Source organism: Capra hircus, chromosome 19, assembly GCF_001704415.2.
Source record: "Capra hircus breed San Clemente chromosome 19, ASM170441v1, whole genome shotgun sequence".
NCBI lineage: Eukaryota > Metazoa > Chordata > Mammalia > Artiodactyla > Bovidae > Capra > Capra hircus.
Genome location: NC_030826.1, coordinates 20,951,413 through 20,974,448, shown reverse-complemented (window position 1 = coordinate 20,974,448; position 23,036 = coordinate 20,951,413). Strand labels below are relative to the sequence as shown.

The window sequence follows — 23,036 nt, the reverse complement described above, 5'->3', positions numbered from 1 at the left end:
CTTCTAGTGCCAGAAAGTAAAGAGCTAAAAACAACCTCTGCATTGATTAGGACATGCTGTAGAGAATCAGTAGCCAACTGAAAGCTCTCTCAAAGGCCAAAAATGGAACAATTTGAGCAACGAAGTAATATTGGATTATAACCCCAGTATAAAATAAATATCCATGTCTATTCAGAAAACTAAGATCATGGCATCTGGTCCCATCACTTCATGGGAAATAGATGGGGAAACAGTGGAAACAGTGTCAGACTTTATTTTTGGGGGCTCCAAAATCACTGCAGATGGTGACTACAGCCATGAAATTAAAAGACCCTTACTCCTTGGAAGGAAAGCTATGACCAACCTAGATAGCATATTCAAAAGCAGAGACATTCCTTTGCCAACAAAGGCCCATCTAGTCAAGGCTATGGTCTTTCCAGTGGTCATGTATGGATGCAAGAGTTGGACTGTGAAGAAAGCTGAGCGCCGAAGAATTGGTGCTTTTGAACTGTGGTGTTGGAGAAGACTCTTCAGAGTCCCTTGGACTGCAAGGAGATCCAAACAGTCCATTCTAAAGGAGATCAGTCCTGGGTGTTCTTTGGAAGGACTGATGCTAAAGCTGAAACTCCAGTACTTTGGCCACCTGATGCAAAGAGTTGACTCACTGGAAAAGACTGATGCTGGGATGAGGGATTGGAGAAGGGGACGACAGAGGATGAGATGGCTGGATGGCATCACTGACTCGATGGTCATGAGTTTGAGTAAACTCTGGGATTTTGGTGATGGACACAGAGGCCTGGCGTGCTGCAATTCATGGGGTCGCAAAGAGTTGGACACAACTGAGCGACTGAACTGAGCTGAACTGAACTGATACTGATATAAACAAATACTTCAATAAATAAATAAAGGGGGGAAATAGAAAAATCTCCTGTGCAGAAGTATTCCAAATAACTTATGTACTCTGCCCTCAAGGCACTAGAGTGTAATTCTCTTCTCTTTAAGTGTGGGGTGTGCATAGTGACTTCTCAAAGAGTACAGTGAGAAATAGGGGAAATAAAGAAACAGAGGAAAAAGAATAACTTTACAGTGGAGAAACATGACAACTACTATCTCAGTCAGATGGTCAAGGCTAATATCAACAATGAAAAGTCAACACTGGCTCATTAATTGTGACAAATGAGCTGTGCTGGTGGCATATATGATACGCTTGATAGGATGAAATGGCAGTAGCAATTTTTCTGTTACCTCTATCTAAAAACCAATAATCTCAGTCACATTATGAATTTTTTAAAAAATCAGACAAATCCCAATTAGGGCCACTCTGCAAAAATACCTGATAGTACTCTCTAACACTGTCAAGGTCATAAAAAACAAGGACATCTGATAAACTGTTAGAGCAAAGAAAAGTCTAAAAGGACATGACAACTAAATTTGGTATCCAAGAGAGGTTTCCTGGAGCAGCAAAAGAACACTAGGTAAAACTAAGGAAATCTGAATAACGTATGGATCTTAGTTAGTTATAATATATCAATACTGCCTCCTTGATAGTAACAAATATGCCATGCTAACATAAGATATTAATAATAGGTAACACTGGATATGGAGTAGAGAGGAATTCTCTGTATTACCTTCACAATTTTTGTTTTGGTAAACTTAACAAGTAGTCTAAAAATAAAAGCTTATTTAAAAAAAAATTAAACAAACCAATAAAGCAAGAGAGATTACTTGAAAATGAAAAAGGATTGTTGTTGCCAATAAATCTTCAATATATTGGCCTGAACATCAGAAAACAATCAATCAGCAAGCTGCAAGATAAAGTCAAGGTGGATAAAAAGAACAAAGTAAATAAAAGAATGGAGGATTGATGGTTATTTAAAAACAGAAATTCATCCATAGAAAAGTGAAATTTTTATATATGTAACTGAAACCCCAATACTTTGGCCACCTCATGCGAAGAGCTGACTCATTAGAAAAGACCCTGATGCTGGGAATGATTGAGGGCAGGAGGAGAAGGGGACAACAGAGGATGAGATGGTTGGATGGCATCACCAACTCAACGGACATGGGTATGGGTTTGGGTTGACTCCGGGAGTTGGTGATGGACAGGGAGGCCTGGTGTGCTGCAATTCATGAGGTATCAAATAGTCGGACACAACTGAGGAACTGAACTGAACTGAACAACATGGATGGACTTTGAAAACATTATGTTTAGTGAAATATGCCAGACACAGAAGGACAAATATTATATGGTTCCACTTATATGAGGTAGCTAAATTCATAGACAGAAGGTAGAATAGAAATCACAATGGGGTGAGGGAATAGGGGAAGGGGGAAATACTGTTTAATGGGTACAGAGTTTTTGTTAGGGATGATGAAAGAGTCTTGAGTAGGGATGGTGATGATTTGTGAATCAACTTTGTGAACATAGGTATTGTAAGTATCTTTTCTCATATTTTGCTTGGCTTTTCACTCTCTTAATGGTGTTTTCTAATGAACAAAAATAAAGTTCTTAATTTTAATGTGTTCATTCCTCATTTATTTTATAGTCAGCATCTTTTGTGTTTTGCTTAAGCAATCTTTGTCTACCCCCAAACTGCGGTAATATTCTCCTGTGTTCTTCTAAAATTATTTACTGTTTTATCATTCACATTTACATCTATAATACATGCAGAATTTGTCTTCATATGTGGGGTGAGGTAGGACTCAAAAATACATATTTTCCATTTTGGCATCATTCTTGTTTTCAGTACAAGATTTTCAACTGGACTCTGTTCCATTGGCTTGTCTATTTTTATGCCAATGTCATACTGTCCTAATTTTTGTTTCTTAACTATAAATCTTGATATTTAGAAATATAAATCCTCTAGCTGTGTTTTTCAAGATTTCCTTGGCTTTTCTGGGTCTTTTGTACCTCTACATAAATTTTAGAATCAAATTGTCATTTTATAAACACACAGACACACATATAGAACCCTGCATAAATTTTTATTAGAAATACAGTGAAGCTAGAGGTCAGTTGAGAAAGCACCACTATCTTAACAACATTAAGCCTTTTAATTCATGAATAAGGTATATATTTTCATTTATTTAGGTCATCTTTAATTTCTTTTAATTATGCTTTATAGTTTCAGTGTAGAGGTTTTGTTCATTTTTGGTTAGACTTACTTTGAGATATTTAGGGGGTTGTAAGACATTAAAATTGGATCTTAAAATTTTCATTGTCTGTTTGTTGCTAATATATAATAGAAATACAATTGTTTTTGTATATTGACTTTGTATCCAGAAACCTTGATAAACTTACACTGATTGTTTTGTTCATCTGTTAAAAAGAAAAGATATTTCTATTTTTTCCTTGATAACTTTTATAATTTTTATATTCCTTATTTGCCTTATGACACTGGCTAAACCCATAGATCTTTTAGGAAGAATAATCTTTTTTTAACCCATCTTTCGAAATTAAGACTCATTAATGAAGATATGTTGTCCGTGTTGGTTACTACTGAATTCTTAGTTAGCAGTGGTTAGAACAGTGTCAGAAACATAGTAAGCACTCAAGTATTTGATGAATGAATAAACACTGTGTTAAAAAAAATTATAAGCATTGGAATAAGAAGTATCAGGGTTCAAATTTCAGCTCTAACATATAGTAGTTTCTTATAGAATAAGCTAATAAACTTAGACTCTATTTCTATCAGATGGGAATATAATTATACTTTGTAGGATAATCATGATGAGAAAATTATACATATACATATATGAAATTATATATATAATACATATATCCTGAAGCATTTATAGTCATTATTACTATTATTATTATTGGATGAGCTCACTCAGAGTGTCTAGAGTGAGAAGAGGACCATAAAAGGAATTTTGTGCAACATCTTAGAATAGGCAGATAAAGTACATTTACATGGTAGTCTGAGAGTGACTAGGGAGGTGGGAGGAAAACAGGATACATTAGAATCACAGAAACTACAAGAAGAAAAGTTTAAAGAAGGATGTATTATTAAAATTTCAATTTGAACAGTAGAAATCTATCTCACATAACTTAAATTTTAAAAATGCAGTCTCTCTTTCTTTTTAACATCTTCAGCATAACCCAAGACAGATATCCCTCCTCCAGACGTATAGCAACTTAATATCTAGGCATCTGCATGGCTCATTAGTAAACTTACAAATGAACTAGGGCATTCTCTTATCTTTGCTGCAGACTGCTAGTGCTCCTCTAGGGTGCTTGGTATTACAGGTTGCTAAGCAATAATCCTAGTGCTTGCTCTCTCCCCACCAACATGCAGAATGGAAGTAGACGTATGTTTGGTTACAACTCTGGTCAAACACTACTCTCTTAGAGCCACAAAACCAACAAAATAAAAGGGTCACACAAAAAACCACATCAATAGCAGGGTCAGTAAATCAGGATTCTGAATAAGCCTATCAGTAGCAGTCCTTTGATTGGGTGATCTCTGAATTCATAAATTACAGCACTGCTCCAGTGGAAAATTAACTAAAGAGTTTAACTGAATACAGTTTCAAGCAAATACTGGGTTTTTTAGCCTATGCTTATATAGTCTTAAATCTTTTACAGATAGATTGATTCAGTTACATATTCACTCAATAAGTAATTATTGATGTCATAGTGCCAGGCACTATGCTAACCACTGAAATTCTTTTTCAGGACTTTCTAAACTTCTATGGAATTAAGAGCTTTTCAAATACTTACCCAACATGCACATCTTCACTCTGTATTAACCCACCTTCTAACATATAAAGTCCTATTCAGGTACTACAGGCACAAATGCTTTCAATTAAAGAAGTAGAAACACACAAAAATTCCTTATTCATATTCTGAAAGGTCCAATGACATTTATAAATGACTTTCATCATTTTCTGCACTCAGTACCTGGCCCACTGCTGGGCATGGCCTCAGCACAACTCTATTTAAGGACACAAATAGGAATGAATTATAAGTCACATTATAATAAGCTCTAGCAGACTCTTTCTTCACAGAAGGCATACAGCATTAGAGGGACTGGCTGCTGATTGAACTGGTGAAAATTGACCCGGCAGGGCTACTCAACATATGTGCTATGTTCTCTTAAAACACAGGTCCTGTCTGAAGCTCAGCAGGCTTGATCTTGTCAGGATTTCTTAACATTTGTACATAATATAGAAAAACTACTGTGAGAGGAGGAAAAGAAGCACTATTAAAACTATTGGTATGAAAATTCAATAGCTATAGGAAAAGGTATTTTCCTGCAGAATTTTTTAAAACTTAGGGCTGTGTAATAAGAAAGCCGAGGAAATGAATAAAAAAAGAAACAAAATTTCTCAAAATACAAGTTGAGCTCATAGCCTGAAAAATGTAATAACCAGGGAAAGAAATGAGGAATTCACATGATACGTTTAGACACAATATTTTCTATGCAAAGATAAGTATTTGAGTGTATTCTGGGAGCTTCCTGGCAAAATAACATCATTTTAATTTTGACAAGTGTATAACAAGGATGGGCTTCCCTGGTGGCTCAGTGGTAAAGAATATGCCTGCAATGCAGAGACGCAGGAAACACAGGTTTGATCCCTGGGTTGGGAAGATCCCCTGGAGGAGAGCATGGCAACCCACTCCAGTATTCTTGCCTGGAGAATCCCATGGACAGAGGAGCCTGGAGGGCTACAGTCCACAGGGTCACAAAGAGTCAGACACAACTGAAGCAACTAAGCACAACACAGCATATAACAAAGATAAAGACACTTCTTTTGATGTGTTGAAATTGGAATAACAGTTCCTCTTCCCACTTATTACACACACACACATACACAAACACATACATATTTACAAAGGGAGATTTAGAATATTAAAATTAATAGTGACTGATCACTGAATAAATAAATACATTGCATTGCATTTGATATTGCAACAAGCAACTGCAATATTTTCAATGTATATCATATACTGGGATGAACAGACTTACTCAAACAATACATTTCCCTCTATCGTACATTATAAAGCAGTAACAAATTCAAAGTATGAGAACAGGAAAGACCATAAACTCTTGATATGTTTTCTAGAGAGGCAATAAATTAAAGAATGGAATACACATGTGATTTGCAAGTACAGATTTGGCCATAAACTAATTAAAGTGAACACCTAACTAAATTAATAGGAAATTACCTAGATCACAATTTTGTTTAGCAAGTTTAAAATGAAAGAGTTTATTTATAAACCTAGTCCATGTGAGTATGGTAAAGGCAAAGGGATTTATGGGGTAGTGGTGGTGGAGGGAGGGAGTGAGGAGGAAGCAAAATCAGGAAACTGGTGGTAGGGGGCAGGAAGGGAAGGACTTGCCAAGAAACTTTTTAAAACTTAGTGAACTGTGAAAGTTTATAATAAAGGCAAAATAAATGCTGAATAGTTTGATTCTTCGTATGTATGTACTATAATATGAACTAATAAGAAGAAATGTAAATAATTCTTTTAATTGGTTTAAAACACAGAAAATACTTTGAGAAGAGTAAGCATCTATAAGTTATAGCCAGCATCTACATAGCAAATTATAGTTTAGAAAATGCTTTAATAATTATTATTATAGTTCAGCCTGCTGCTGCTGCTAAGTCACTTCAGTCGTGTCGGACTCTGTGCTAGCACATATTAAACACTTCACAGCTGTAAACTAAATTTGAAAGAATTTCAAGTAACTAAAATATAAATTGTTAAATTTTAAATATTGTGAAAAATTTATGTAGTATAGGATTTCACTAAGTATCTAAAATTAGAAGAACAGTAGTAAAAGGGATGACTATCTTGCCTATTTAGTTGTTACCTTTTGATCATATAAATTTTCAACCTGCATAATCATGTAGAATTTGGATTAAGGATCAGGCTAAAAGTCAAACAGAACAAATGTGTTGTCAAGTACAAAGGTAAAAAGAAGAAAGAAAAACAACAGGCAGGTTGAATCACTAGATTTTTGTATTTATGGGTTGTCTGCTATGTGTCAGTCCACTCTTAGGTAAATTTTCTCTTTAAGTACAAGATTAATAAAGTTGCTTCAAAAGTATCAATAGAAAGTAAAGGGAATATATTTTTTTCTTTAAACTTTTTATTTTGTATTGGGGTATAGCCAATTAACAACCTTGTGATAGTTTCAGGTGGGCAGTAATGAGACTCAGCCAAATATATACATGTACCCATTCTCCCCCAAACTGCCTTCCCGTCCAGGCTGCCACATAACATTGAGTAGAGTCCCATGAGCTGTAAGTTCCATGTGCTGTACACTAGGTCTGAAGGGAATATATTTCAAAACGAAAGTGAAAGTCACTCAGCTGTGTCTGACTCTTTGCGACCCCATGGACATACAGTCTCCAGGCCAAAATACTGGAGTGGGTAGCTGTTCCCTTTGCCAAGGTATCTTCCCAACCCAGGGATCGAACCCAGGTCTCCCGCATTGACTGTTTCCCAAATTGCGTTTAAAATATCCCTGGGTGAACTTCCCTGGTGATCCAGTGGTTAAGACTCGGTGTTTCCACTGCAGGGGGCTTGGGTTTTATCCTTGGTCAGGGAACTAAGATTCCATATGTCACATGCCTTTGTAAAAAAATAAAATAAAATAAAAAAATATATATACACACATATATATGTATGTATGTAAAAGACACTTGCTCCTTGGAAGAAAAGCTATGACAAATCTAGACAGCATATTAAAATGCAGAGACATTACTTTGCTGACAAAGGTCCATATAGTCAAAGCTACGATTTTTCCAGTAGTCATGTATGGATGTGAGAGTTGAACCATAAAGAAGGCAAAATGCTGAAGAATTGATGCTTTTGAACTGTGGTGTTGGAGAAGACTCTTGAGAGTCCCTTGGACTGCAAGGAGATCAAACCAGTCAATCCTAAAGGAAATCAACCCTGAATATTCATTAGAAGGACTGACCTGAAACTGAAGCTCCAGTACTTTTGGCCACCTGATGCGAAGAGCTGACTCGTTAGAAAAGACCCTGATGCTGGGAAAGATTGAAGGCAGAAGAAGGGGACAACAGAGGATGATATAGTTGGACAGCATCACTGACTCAATGGATATGAGTTTGAGCCAGCTCTGGTAGATGGTAAAGGACAGAGAACCCTGGCGTGCTGCAGTCCGTGGGGTTGCAAAGAGTCGGACACAACTGAGCAACTGAACAATAACAAAAGTATGTGTGTGTATATTCATTCCTGGTGTTATATTTTTGAAAGGCAAAATCTTGAACAATCCATCCCCAGTGAAAACCTCGTAATGGTTTTACATTCTGGTGTGTAGGAGAAAAGCTAGTTGTCTACCTTGGGATTTTTTGTTTGCTGCTGCTCCCGTCACATTGTTGCAGGTGCCTAACGCCAAACTGTCTGATATACTCTGTGAAGACTGAAAGGAGAAAAGAAACACCAGTTAAAATATAAATTGCTTTTCATCAAAGTTGCATCAGCTCTCCCAGTGAAAGAATGCAGATAAATTCCTTGTAAAAATTACCAAACATTCCTCCTTGATTTTCCTAGGATTTAATGCTGTGTATTAGAAGCAAAGCAGTAATCACAGTCTATTTTCTTCATTCATTGGGTCACCACGCCATCATATCTTCCTACGGCTAACAAAGAAATAGGCTAAGAATATTATTCCAGATGTACATTAATCCTTGAATTATACAAGGGTTAATTAGAAATTATGTTTCTAAAAACATAATTTGAGACCACAACGGAGTGAAATCGAACCGCTGAACCTTTGAAAATGCTGCTGTTTTCTTTGACTATTAGAATCACTTTCCAAGTTTGTGGTGGAGAGAAAAACATTTTCATCTTCATTAAGGAAAGTAAACTTTAGCTTTATGAATAAATGGTGGTAAAATAGCTTTTTGTACTCATGCTGATCTACTTTTGTAAAAGTTAATTTAGAATATTTATTTATGCTGGTCTTGGTCAAAGCACGTGGAATCTTTATTGTGTCATATGCAATCTTTCTTTACGGGCACATGGACCCTGCAGTTGTGGCACATGGGCTCAGTAGTTGCAGCATGTGGGTGCTCTAGTTATGGCGCTTGGGCTTGGTTGCTCCGAGGCAACCAAGGATCTTAGATTTCCAAACAGGGATCAAACCCGAGTCCCCTGCATTGCAATGCAGATTCTTAACCACTGGACCACCAAGGAACTCCCTGATATACTTTTAAAAGGGTGGTAATAGAATATCTTAAGACTCAAATTAGTCAACTTCATGGTGAATCCATCTAACTATTTTCACTTGCCTCCCCTTTTCTCTAAAATATTTTTCCTCATAGAAGCCTTCTATTTATTTAAACACAAAGTTACTTAAATGATTAACTTGGAAATTACATTTTCAGAATGATAGTGAAGTTCCCCTATTAACTGGTGACTGTCATATGCAGGATAACAGTGCTGATTATAGAAAGCGAAATTTATTTACAAAGTCATAATCAGTTCAGTTCAGTCACTCAGTCATGTCCAACTCTTTGCAACCCCATGGACTGCAGCATGCCAGGCCTTCCTGTCCATCACCAACTCTCGGAGTTTACCCAAGTTCATCTCCATTGAGTCGGTGATGGCATCCAACCATCTCATCTTCTGTCATCCCCTTTTCCTTCCTCCTTCAATCTTTCCCAGCATCAGGGTCTTTTCAAATGAGTCAGCTCTTCACATCAGGTGGCCAAAGTATTGGAGTTTCAGCTTCAACATCAATCCTTCCAATGAACTCTCATGATTGATCTCTTTTAGGATGGACTGGTTGGATCTCCTGGCAGTCCAAGGGACTCTCAAGAGTCTTCTCCAACACCACAGTTCAAAAGCATCAATTCTTCAGCGTTCAGCTTTCTTTATAGTCCAACTCTCACATGCATACATGACTACTGGAAAAACCATAGCCTTGACTAGACGGACCTTTGTTGGCAAAGTAATGTCTCTGCTTTTTAGTATGCTGTCTAGGTTGGTCATAGCTTTTCTTCCAAGGAGCAAGCTTTTAATTTCATGGCTGCAGTCATCATCTGCAGTGATTTTGGAGTCCAAAAAGATAAAGTCTCTCTCTGTTTCCACTGTTTCCCCATCTACTTGCCATGAAGTCATGGGACCGGATGCCATGATCTTAGTGTTCTGAATGTTGAGTTTTAAGCCAACTTTTTCACTCTCCTCTTTCACTTTCATCAAGAGGCTCTTTAGTTCTTTACTTTCTGCGATAAGGGTGGTGTCATCTGTATATCTGAGGTTATTGATGTTTCTCCCGGCAATCTTGATTCCAGCTTGTGCTTCTTCCAGCCCAGCGTTTCTCATGATGTACTTTGCATAGAAGTTAAATAAGCAGGGTGACAATATACAGCCTTGACGTACTCTTTTTCTTATTTGGAACCAGTCTGTTGTTCCATGTCTAGTTCTAACTGTTGCTTCCTGACCGGCATACAGATTTCTCAAGAGGCAGGTCAGGTGGTCTGGTACTCCCATCTCTTGAAGAATTTTCCACAGTTTATTGTGATCCACACAGTCAAAGGCTTTGGCATAGTCAATAAAGCAGAAATAGATGTTTTTCTGGAACTCTCTTGCTTTTTCCATGATCCAGTGGATATTGGCAATTTGATCTCTGATTCCTCTGCCTTTTCTAAAACCAGTTTGAACATCAGGAAGTTCACAGTTCACGTATTGTTGAAGCTTGGCTTGGAGAATTTTGAGCATTACTTTACTAGTGTGTGAGATGAGTGCAATTGTGCAGTAGTTTGAGCATTCTTTGGCATTGCCTTTCTTTGGAATTGGAATGAAAACGGACATTTTCCAGCCCTGTGGCCACTGCTGAGTTTTCCATATTTGCTGGCATATTGAGTGCAGCACTTTCACAGCATCATCTTTCAGGATTTGAAATAGCTCAACTGGAATTCCATCACCTCCACTGGCTTTGTTCGTAGTGATGCTTTCTAAGGCCCACTTGACTTCACATTCCAGGATGTCTGGCTCTAGGTGAGTGATCACACCATCGTGATTATCTGGGTTGTGAAGATCTTTTTTGTACAGTTTTTCTGTGTATTCTTGCCACCTCTTCTTAATATCTTTGGCTTCTGTTAGGTCCATACTATTTCTATCAAGTCATAATAGCTCTTCACAAATAATTTACCTCTCTGTGGAAGTTTTCTGAAACTGACTCAGATGAGTCAGCTTAATGATCATCATGGGTTTGGTTTTTCCCATTTGCCATTTATCTTTTTGAATACCCACACCTTTTTTTTTTTCACCTAGGAAAATTAAATTCTCCAGTTACTCTCCAGCATTAACATCATGAAAACTCTACCTGAATGAGCTCTTCTGCTTCACTTCCTCCCTGGTTCCTTTCTTTGTCTTCTTTTCCATTTTCCTGAAATGGACATAGTTTTAGTAAACGGTATCCAGTAGGGGCTGGAAATAAAACTAATGTTTTATACTCTAGCATAGCAAGCTTTTGGAGATGGTAATGGCAACCCACTCCAGTACTCTTGCCTGGAAAATCCCATGGACAGATGAGCCTGGTAGGCTGCAGTCCATGGGGTCACGAAGAGTCGGACACTACTGAGCATCTTCACTTTCACTTTCCTGCATTGGGGAAGGAAATGGCAACCCACTCCAATCTTCTTGGCTGGAGAATCCCAGGGACGGGGAAGCCTCGTGGGCTGCTGTCTATGGGGTCACACAGAGTCGGACACGACTGAAGTGACCTAGCTTAGCGTAGCAAGCTTTTTTATGTAAAAAATTCACATGAGTAAACATCATACCAAATAAAATCACATAGAGTAGCTGTATTAAAAAATTCAAACAGTAACAGACCTGTTATATATCAAGAATACCAAGCAACTGGAAGCAGGCCACTGTGACTCAACTATTAGTTGGCCCCATTTTTGTCAAAACTTAACAGAGAACACTTCAATTAAAAAGAGAAATAATTCAATGACAGTATACAACACTGCATCTCAACTTCCCAAATTGAATCTCAAATCCTCTCATGGTTAAATGGTTAGAAAGTATGCAGACCAGATACCTGAGCAGGTTCCTCTTGAGGTGCTGACTCACTCATCTGGACCACAAAAAGGTATCATGAAATGGTAAGAAAAAGTATTACCAGACTAGTATTAATTTCAAAAAGACGGAAAGAAAACATCAACAAACAACCAAAAATGCTCTGAAAGATCAAAATCTGCCCCCACCCCCACCTCATCCCACCATTCTATTGAATGGTTATAAGTTCTCAACCGGTAAACTTCTCAAACTGTGTTACCGTTATTACTGCTGTTACTGACCAAAGCTAGATTAGTACTAGGCTAGTGTTAAGGGAGAATCCCAGGGACAGGGGAGCCTGGTGGGCTGCCATCTATGGGGTCGCACAGAGTCGGACACGACTGAAGTGACTTAGCAGTAGCAGCAGCAGTGTTAAGGGAAACAGGAGAATACCACAGTAGTCATCATCACTAGCGTTAGAAACAAACCAACCAACCAGCAGTAATAATGCAATTGAATTTTTAAAACATTATCATCATCCTCATTAATTTTTGAAATTACAAAGTGAAATGAAGTGAAACTCTTTTGGCTACCTAATTTGTGTGAAAAAGACAGACATTAGAATAATAACCTTGCTAAAATGTATTTTTGGAGGGGGGAGTTCTGAGAGGACTATGATTTATCTGGTTTATTTATTCATACTAAGCAATAAAAACGGATAATTGCCACCTCCCCTTCTTCATTGCAAATGACTACAGATTCAGTCACAGATGATCAAAATCACTGTTGTGCCAAAAATCATTTAATAGTTTGTGTAGCTAGGTGCTACATAAAAAGTAAATTTTATACACATGGCTTCTGCCTCTAGGAAAGTTACAATCCACGGACCTTTTTGATGTGAAATGGTTTATTTATAATGTGCTAGAGGTTACTCAGACAGTAAAGCGTCTGTCTACAATGAGGGAGACCTGGGTTCGATCCCTGGGTCAGGAAGATCCCCTGGAGAAGGAAATGGCAACCCACTCCAGTACTATTGCCTAGAAAATCCCATGGACAGAGGAGCCTGATAGAGTATAGTCCCTGGGGTCGAAAAGAGTCAGACACAACTGAGCGACTTCACTTTCATTTTCAGGGGCTCCTCAGGTGGGGGTGGTGCTGCTGCTAAGTCGCTTCAGTCGTGTTCGACTCTGTGCGACCCCATAGACGGCAGCCCACCAGGCTCCCCCGTCCCTGGGATTCTCCAGGCAAGAACACTGGAGTGGGTTGCTAGTGGTAAAGAACTCATCTGCCAATGCAGGAGACATAAGAGATGCAGCTTCCCCTGGGTTGGGAACATCCTCTGGAGGAGGGCATGGCAACCCACTCCCGTATTCTTGCCTGGAGAATCCCATGGAAAGAGGAGCCGGAGGGCTATAGTCCACAGGGTCGCAGAGTCAGACACGACTGAAGTGACTTAGCACACGTTATAATGTGCTAGCAAAATATGTTCTGCTCAGATAAACCCATTGTACTGCCTTTGGAGACAACAGTGTCGAACACTTAAAAATAGCTGCCTCAAAGTCTTTTTGAAGCAATTCATAACTAATAAATAAGATAAAATCGATTTCTTTGCTAGGTCCCAATAGTGCATTCTCACAGGCTGCTTTGTTTACAGTGTCCATCTCCTGCTAGAAAACTTCTTCCCATTTCTTTTCAAATTGGTTTTGTTTAGATGCACCCAGATAAATTCAACTCAATAAACTTTTACTGGGGACTTTCTATATGCAGGCAGACATTGGGCTTAAAAAGATGGATAAAGGACTTCCCTGGTGGTCCAGTGGCTAAGACTCTGGTGCTCCCAATGCAGGGGACCTGGATTGACCCCCTGATCAGGGAACTAGATTCCAGACGCCACAGCTAAAGATTTCACATGTCACAACTAAGACCAGGCCTAGCCAAATAAATACATAAATATTTTTTTAAAAAGATGGGTGAGACCTGCTTTTGAAGGATTCCTAGTTTAGTGAGAGAAAATGGGATAAACTGATGCAATACTATCTGTAAGGACAAAAGTAGAGGCATATACACAGTGTTAAGGAACACAGAGGCAATTAATTTATCCAGGGAGGTCAGAGAGGCTTTCACAGCAAACCAGATTTCCAAGCTGGATTTTAAGTGACTGATAAGACTTTTTGTCTGTGTAAAGGAGGGGGGAAAGAGTATCTGAGGCAGAAGGAACATTACACGCTAGGCAATGAAAGTTCGAAAAGCATTTGAAGCTTTCATAGCAGAGGATAGTTATATTCGAGAAAGTGGCAGAAGGTGAGGCCAAAAACGTAATTTTTCAACTGTAAAGAGTTATTCACAATAAATCAAGGAATTTGGATTTTATTTTGTGCTTTTTAAGCATAGGACAAACTGTGATGAAATTGATGTTTTAAAAAAGTTGACCCTGACAGCAAAGACTGCCAGTGTGAAACACTGGGGGAAGAGAGAATATATATATATATATATATATATATATAGTGGCACCTGGGACCTTCCATCTTTGCTGCTACATGCGAACTCTTAGTTTCAGCATGTGGGATCTAGTCCCCTGACTAGGGATCAAACTGGGGCCGCTTGCTTTAGGAGTGCAGAGTCTCAGCCACTCACCAGGGAGTCCCAAGATGACATTTAATTAGATGTCAATTAATAAGATGAGTAAGTCCTCATCTGTCAATAAAATGGATTAAATTCTCCATCAAAATGCATAGAGTGGCTGGACAGATGAAAACAATCCAAGACCCACACATATGCTGCCTACAAGAGACTCATACCACCTTAAGGATGTGTGTGCGTGCTCAGTCATGTCTGACTCTTTGCAACCCCATGGACTGCAGCCCACCAGTCTCCTCTGTTCGTGGGATTTTCCTAGGCAAGAATACTTCAAGGGGTGGCCATTTCCTACTCCAGGGGATATTCCCAACCTAGGGATCAAACTCGCCTCTCCTGCATCTCCTGCATCACCAGGCAGATTCCTTACCACTGAAGAACCTGGGAAACCCAGCTTTAAGGACAGACATGGGCTCAAAGTGAAGGGATGGGAAAAGATATTCCACCCAACTGAAAACCAAAAGAGAGCAGAGATGGCTATACTTTATATTGTTATCATTAACCAGTCTTTTACTATTAAACGGCCAGTTGAGACAAAGAATTCTGAGACTTTTCTTCCACCATTGATTAAGATGAGGGTGGCAGGTATTGGGGGTAATATTCTGAACTTTCTGGGCACACTTGGTAATCTTGCCAGCTCCAGCTGCCTTCTTGTCTGCTACTCTGGTGACAGCCACAGGAACTGTCTGTCTCATGTCACAAACAGCAACATGACCCAGAAGAGGATAGTCAGAGAAGCTCTCAGTACACATGGGTTTTGCAAGGAACTATATCAGTGACAGCAGCATCACCAGATTTCCAGAATTTGGGGCCACTTGCCAGATTTTTCTCAGAATGATGATCAATTACCTCTTTCAGCTTAGCAAACCTGCAAGAATGTGAGCTGACAGTCCAGCACAGGGGCATATCCAGCATTGATTTGGCCTGGCTGGTCTGAAATAATCACCTGAGCTGTGAAGCCAGCTGCTTCCATCCATGGGTCATTTTGCTGTCACCAGTCACATGACCACAACAAACATCTTTGACAGGCAAGTTTTTTGGTTTTTATTTTGAGGAGGAAGACATATTTATTCATCAATCCCTTACTGACCAGGGCCCACACTGATGGCAACAGAAACACTGTGGGGCTCGAGAGCACAGTGTTGAGGACACGCCCTGCTCTTACACAGAGCCACGGAGGCCCCAGGCCACTCTGTGAACAGAGCCCGCAATGTGCTTCTGCTCAAATGCTTGTCATGTGACCTTTAGCCTAGTCTCTTTACCCTTCTCATCTCATTTGATAATTCCCACCTTGGAGACTTGGTATACAGAATCAAGGCAGTGACAAAGTGCCTAGCGCTGTGCATCGTAAATATTCCGTAAATGTTAGTTGCTACATAATTGTGATCATTCCTTAGCGTGTCTAGAATTTAACAGAGACAGCCATGGCCTTGGATGGAAAAGAGAGCACAATTGCTCTCAGGGCTGAAAGGGTCTTCCTTGCTCCAGGCAGACTGTAGGCTGATTCCAGGCTTCTGGGTTCCTGGCTGTGTGCCCCAGGCAGGCAGCTCTGGGGCCCCCACTGTAAACCACTCTGAGAGCCTTCTGTGATAACGGACTGCCTCCTCTGGAGCTGATGGGAGATTCTGCAAAATGCCCCTGACAGCACACTCCTCTGCTGAGCTCACTTTGTAAAGGACTGCAGAAGTCATTTAACTCAAGCACCTAGAAAATGTTAAGCCTTCCCTTTGCATGCACATGTAAGTGTGCACACACACACATGTGCACACACAAGCACTTCCTGCTGTTAACAGAGCCTTGTGGTACAAGGACTAGAGACACCTTTCATGTTCGCCAAGCAGAGGAGACTGGGATCTCAGGGGGACCCAGCAAAGCAGGGAGGTGAGGATTCAGGGTGCCTCCAGGGACCAGGCTCTCTGGACAGCTTCTCTGTGTGCCACCATGAACATGCCTTCACTCCCCTCTGGGCCCTGGACCTGGTGCTGTCTTCATACTCCTCTCTTCCAGTTATTTCTTCTCCCGGCTCAGAGGCCAGAGAGAGTCTGATCAACCTGCCTAATCACTACTAAGCAGCAGGGACTCCCCTGGTGGTCCGGTGGTTAAGAATCTGCCCGTCAATGCAGTGGACCAGGGTTCGATCCCTGGTTGGGAAGATCTCACATGCCACAGGGCAACTGAGCCCCCACGTGTCCCAGCTACTGACACCTGTGTGCCCTAAAGCCCCAGCTTCACAGCAGGAATAGCCACAGCAATCAGAAGCCCATGCACCTCAGTTAGGGTCTAGCACCCAATCGCCACAATTAGAGAAAACCATAGCATAGCAATGAAGACCCAGAACGGGCAAAAATAAAATAAATAAGTGAAATTTTAAAAAACCACTAAATACATTGAGGGGTACAATGCTCTTGACATTAGCCCCCCAGTTGCCCTCCCAAGAGACAACCATTGTAATCAATTTCTGTCCTTCCAAAAATATTCTATCTATCCTCTCTGCCCTTACCTCCAACCCCTGCCTTTTAACACGATGATAGCATGTAATACATTGCTCTGGATTTTTCTTTTTACTTAACAATGTGTCTTAGAGAATATCTTGTAGCAGCACATGTATATTCATTCTTTTTTATGGCGGCCTAGTACTTCACTGTGAATGAACAAAAACCCAATCCTTTATCTGACATCTTTGGAGCCAAACGTGTTTCTAGTTTTTTAGAATTTAGAAAGTAATATTATCTAAGTATAGCCCTGGGTCAGCATTCTGTAGTCAAATATATTAATATATCTGCAGGAGAATATGAATATTCATACTACTACTAAGTGGGATAAAGACTTTAAATTTCATGTCAGTTCAGATCTGGTTTTGCTACTAAAAAATGACATATAGAGAATTGTAAAAGTGAGAAAGTGAAGTCTCTCAGTCATGCCCGACTCTTTGTGACCCCATGGATAGTAGCCTGCACCAAGCTCCTCTGTCCATGGGATTTTCAAGGCAAGAGTACTGGAGTGGGTTGCCATTTCCTTCACCAGGGAGGCAAGTTCTTGATAAGGAAACTCATATTGATCCCAAGGAGGGCTTTACTCAAAACCTCATGGTGCATTTCAACAGATTTCACTTCAGTTGTAACTCTGGAGCAAAGGTGACCACCATACCAGGCTTGACACCAGTCTCCACTCGACCCACAGAGGTGGTACCAACATCACCGATTTTGTAGACATCCTTTCTGGAGGCTCAAATTTCTCCAAGCCAGGCTTCAACGGTACATGAACTGTGAACTTCCAGATGTTCAAGCTGGTTTTAGAAAAGGCAGAGGAACCAGAAATCAAATTGCCAACATCCGCTGGATCATCGGAAAAGCAAGAGAGTTCCAGAAAAACATCTATTTCTGCTTTATTGACTATGCCAAAGCCTTTGACTCTGTGGATCATAATAAACTGTGGGAAATTCTGAAAGAGATGGGAATACCAGACCACCTGATCTGCCTCTTGAGAAATCTGTATGCCGGTCAGGAAGCAACAGTTAGAACTGTCATGGAACAATAGACTGGTTCCAAATAAGAAAAGGAGTACGTCAAGGTTGTATATTGTCACCCTGCTTATCTAACATATATACAGAGTACATCATGAGAAACCCAGGGCTGGATGAAGCACAAGCTGGAATCAAGATTGCTGGGAGAAATATCAATAACCTCAGATATGCAGATGACACCACCCTTATGCCAGAAAGTGAAGAGGAACTAAAGAGCCTCTTGATGAAAGTGAAAGGGGAGAGTGAAAAAGTTGGCTTTAAGTTTAAGTTTTAAACTCAACATTCAGAAGATCATGGCATCTGGTCCCACCACTTCATGGCAAATAGATGGGGAAACAGTGGAAACCGAGAGATACTTTATCTTTTTGGGCTCCAAAATCACTGCAGAAGGTGACTGCAGTCATGAAATTAAAAGATGCTTGCTCCTTGGAAGAAAAGCTATGACCAACCTAGATAGCATACTAAAAAGCAGAGACATTACTTTGCCAACAAAGATCCATCTAGTCAAAGCTGTAGTTTTTCCAGTAGTCACGTATGGATGTGAGAGTTGGACCATAAAGAAAGCTGAATGCTGAAGAATTGATGGTTTTGAACCGTGGTGTTGGAGAAGACTCTTGAGAGTCCCTTGGACTGCAAGGAGATCCAACCAGTCCATCCTAAAGGAGATCAGTTCTGGATGTTCATTGGAAGGAATGATGCTGAAGCTGAAACTCCAATACTTTGGCCACCTGTTGTGAAGAGCTGACTCATTTGAAAAGACCCTGATGCTGGGAAAGATTGAAGGCAGGAGGAGAAGGGGACAATAGAGAATGAGATGGTTGGATAACATTACTGACTCAGTGGACATGAATTTGAGTAAACTCTGGGAGTTGGTGATGGACAGGGAGGCTTGGCGTGCTGCAGTCCATGGGGTTGCAAAGAATCGGACACGACTGAGCAACTGAACTGAAATGAACTTCCTGGAGGGATGGATGCAAGGGCTTGTCAGTTGGATAACTGGTGGCCAGGATGTAATTCAGAGCTTCAAGCAGCATGGTTCCACTGGCATTGCCATCTTTATGGGTGACTTTCCATCCCTTGAACCAAGGCAGGTTAGAGCTTGGCTGCAGCATGTTGCCACCATTCCATCCAGAAATTGGCACCAATGCTACTATGTCAGGGTTGGATTCAACTTTCTTAACATAAGTGTTGACTTCCTTAATCCCTTCATAGATTTTCTGGCTGTAGAGTGGCTCAGTGGAATCCATTCTATTAATGCTAACCGTTAGCCACTAGTTAGCTTACTCTTTGATCACCCTTTCTTGGAGATACCTGTTTCAAATTTACCAACACCAGTGGCAACAATCAGAACAGCATAACCAGCCTGATATATGCCTATAATTGTGTTTTTGGTAAAGTCTCTATGTCCTGGGGCATCAATTATGGTCATACAGTACTTGCTGGTCCCTTTCTTTACAGGGAGATATCAATGGTGACACCACACTCATGCTCAGCTTTCAGTTTGTCCAAGAGCCAGGCATACTTGAAGGAACCCTTTCCCATTTTAGCTGCCTCCTTCTCAAAGTAGGTTCTTTGTGGTTTTCAGTGGTTCTCTGTTCAATCCCACTACATTTGAAGATCAGGTGGCCAGTAGTGGTAGACTTGCCACATCCACAGGTCCAAACAACAGAATGATATTGATATGAGTCTTCTTTCCAATTGTGGCTTAGATTTAGCAGTGGTTTTCATGACACCTGTGTTCTGGTAGCAACCCTGTTGAGAAAAAAGCTAAAATATGATTTTAAACTTGCTCCAGCAGGGCAAATACAAAGTCTGACCAGGTGGAAACAGCTTTTTTTAACCTCCCTAGCAGAAATTAACTTTTTTTGCTTTTGAGAAGACACTAAACATGATTTAATTTTCTACAATATTTTTTCATGTTTAATCTCATTTAATTCTTACACAACCCTATGGAGTTTATTTTTTAATCTTTTTTTTTTTCAAACTTTAAACTTTTAATTTTGTATTGGGTATAGCCAATTAACAATGTTGTGATAGTTTCAGGTGAACAGGGAAGTTCAGTTTAGTTCAGTTCAGTCACTCAGTTATGTCTGACTCTTTGTGACCCCATGAACCGCAGCACGCCAGGCCTCCCTGTTCATCACCAGCTCCCGGAATCTACCCAAACCCATGTCCATTGTGTCAGTGATGCCATCCAACCATCTCACCCTCTGTCATCCCCTTCTCCTGCCCTCAATCTTTCCCAGCATCATGGTCTTTTCAAATGAGTCAGTTCTCCGCATCAGGTGGCCAAAGTATTGGAGTTTCAGCTTCAAAATCAGTCCCTCCAATGAACACCCAGGACTGATCTCCTTTAGGGGATCAGGGAAGAGACTCAGCCATAGATATACATGTATCCATCTTCCCCCAAATTCCCCTCCCATCCTGGCTGGCACTTAACATTGAGTAGAATTCCATGTACTATTCAACTGGTTATCTGTTTTAAAGATAGTAGTGTGTACACGACCATCCCAAACTCCCTAACTATCCCTCCCCCCTGGCAACCATAAGTTCGAGAAACAGCTTTAATGGTAAAACAGCTTCATTATTATTTATTGTAGAAGCCCAGGGAGTTTATGTGAGTATATTATAAGGGAGTTAAAGGAAGGAGCATGAACTATAATACGGGTTGACTGGAATTTATTGATATGGGTACCTGTATCAGAAATTAAGAATTTAATGCATTAGCACCTATAGCTGGAAGTGACATTCAGGATTTATTTGTTAAGTTCACTGAAACTTGGACTCCATAGTGGCCTATGTTTAATTAAGCTAAGGTACAGGAACTTCCCTGGATAAGGAATCCACAGTAAGAGGAATGAAAAGGCTTAGAGATACGGGGTAGATATGTTACATGCTGCTGCTTCTAAGTCGTTTCAGTCGTGCTCAACTCTGCGACCCCATAGACGGCAGCCCACCAGGCTCCCCCGTCCCTGAGATTCTCCAGGCAAGAACACTGGAGTGGGTTGCCACTGCCTTCTCCAGATACGTCACATATTAACTTGCATATCTACTCCCCACAAGTATATCCTCTGAGAGGACTTGGGGAGGGTTCCTTTACTAAAGCATTGCAAAATACATTAGTGCTTAGGAATATCTGTATCCTTGAAGAGTTCTATGTTGGCTTTCTTCTGTAGGCAAAGCATGATGGGATGACCCGTTTGAGTAGTGGAGGCCAAATGTCAGTATTTATCCACCAAAGACAAAGTGGGCACATAAAGAGAAGTAGAGATACGGTGGTAATCAGATTTCTTTTGGCATTCAGCTAAATGATTATGGGTGGTCCTAGGATTAGAATAGATAGCCAGTCCGCTCAGATGGTAAAGAATCTGGCTGCAACACAGGAGACCCGGGTTTGATCCCTGGGTCAGAAAGATCCCCTGGAGAAGGGAATGGCTGCCCACTCCAGTATGCTGGCCTGGGAAATTCCATGGACAGAAGAGCCTGGTGGGGTGCAGTTCCATGGGGTCACAGAGTCAGACACAACTGAGCGACTAACAGTTTCTCTCACTTTCTAACAAAGTACTGATCGTTTATTTAATATTTAGGTATTTATTTGTCTATGCCGGGTCTTAGGTGCTGGGTCTTAGTTGCTGCACATAGGATCATCAATCTTCACTGAAGCATGTGGGATTCTTTATTATTTTTAAGTTGCAGCATGTGAGATATTTTGATAAAGAATCTGCCTGCAATACAGGAGACCCAGAGATGGACAGTAGGTCGGGATGATCCTGGGTCAGGATGATCCCCTGGAGAAGGGAATGGCAATCCACTTCAGTTTTCTTGCCTGGAAAATCCCATGGACAGAGGAGCCTGGCAGGCTACGGTCCATGGGATCGCAGTCAGACATGACTCAGTGACTAACACTACTACTATTATGTGGGATCTTTATTTGCATTATGCGAACTCTTCGATGCAGCATGTGGGGTTCTTTCTAGTTTCCTGTCTAGGGATTGAACTCTGGTCCCTGCACTGGGAGAGAGGAGTCTAACCACTGGACCACAAGGTAAGTCTCTACATGTAATATCTTAAAATCTATATATATTGTGGCCCAAAATACAACGTTAGTCACCACAGTAGAGAGTTCTGACCTCTCTCTCCCAGTTTCCAGACCTGAGCCCCTTAATCGAAAGGGAAGGCTGGATCCCCTTAAGGAAGGATTCTGCAGCACTGCCATAGTATATACTGAAAATCTTCTCCCACGTCTTTTCCACAGACAACTGTGGCCACTTCCTAAAATGACTGTGTGATGGGGGAAAAAAACAATATTCAGGTTTTGCAAGGATTGCTAAACATTGGCATTACTTGGTGCTAATTTCTGGAGACCCAAATGCATTCCACTAGTTTAAGGGGCTTATATCAGGCATGGAGTCTTAACTCAAGTTTGAATTGCAGTGGGCACAGTGGGTCTATAGAACCATTCTGTGATATTTCATTAGCTCTTGAATATACAACTAGGATACCTGGCAACTAGCAGAATTTCCGTTTTGGCCCTTTGATCCTGGAATAAGGACCATTACAGTATGAAGAGCCAAGCTGAAGCCCTTGGGAACCCCCTTCCCCCTCATACACACATACCAGAGAATAAACAAAAATCATTGCTTTTTGGGGATGGCAGAAGGGGAACTACAGAGATTAATGACACCAATAAAGACTTAAAGAAGCAGGAGTGATGAAATCTACCTCATGCCAATTAAAAGGAAAGTTATCTATGTACTTGGCTGTACTGGGTCTTAGCTGTGCTATCTTCCCTACAGGTTCTTCAGCTGCTGGACGCGAATTCTTGTTGCAGCACGTGGGCTCTAGTTCCCTGACCAGGGATCAGAACCCAGACCCCATGCAATGGGAGTGTGGAGTCTTAGCCACTGAACCACC

At 40.5% G+C, this 23,036-nt stretch overlaps 1 protein-coding gene across 1 annotated transcript in view; it reads right to left on the bottom strand.

Moving 5' to 3' along the window:
- Nucleotides 1-19,369, bottom strand: part of EFCAB5 (EF-hand calcium binding domain 5) — a 94,973-nt gene extending 75,604 nt beyond the window's left edge. The window contains exons 1-3 of the mRNA XM_018063990.1: nucleotides 19,079-19,369; nucleotides 11,289-11,351; nucleotides 8,297-8,378 (exon numbers count right to left, since the gene is read on the bottom strand). Of these exons, the coding sequence (XP_017919479.1) occupies nucleotides 8,297-8,378; nucleotides 11,289-11,351; nucleotides 19,079-19,369 (436 nt within the window). The remainder of the gene's footprint in view (nucleotides 1-8,296; nucleotides 8,379-11,288; nucleotides 11,352-19,078) is intronic.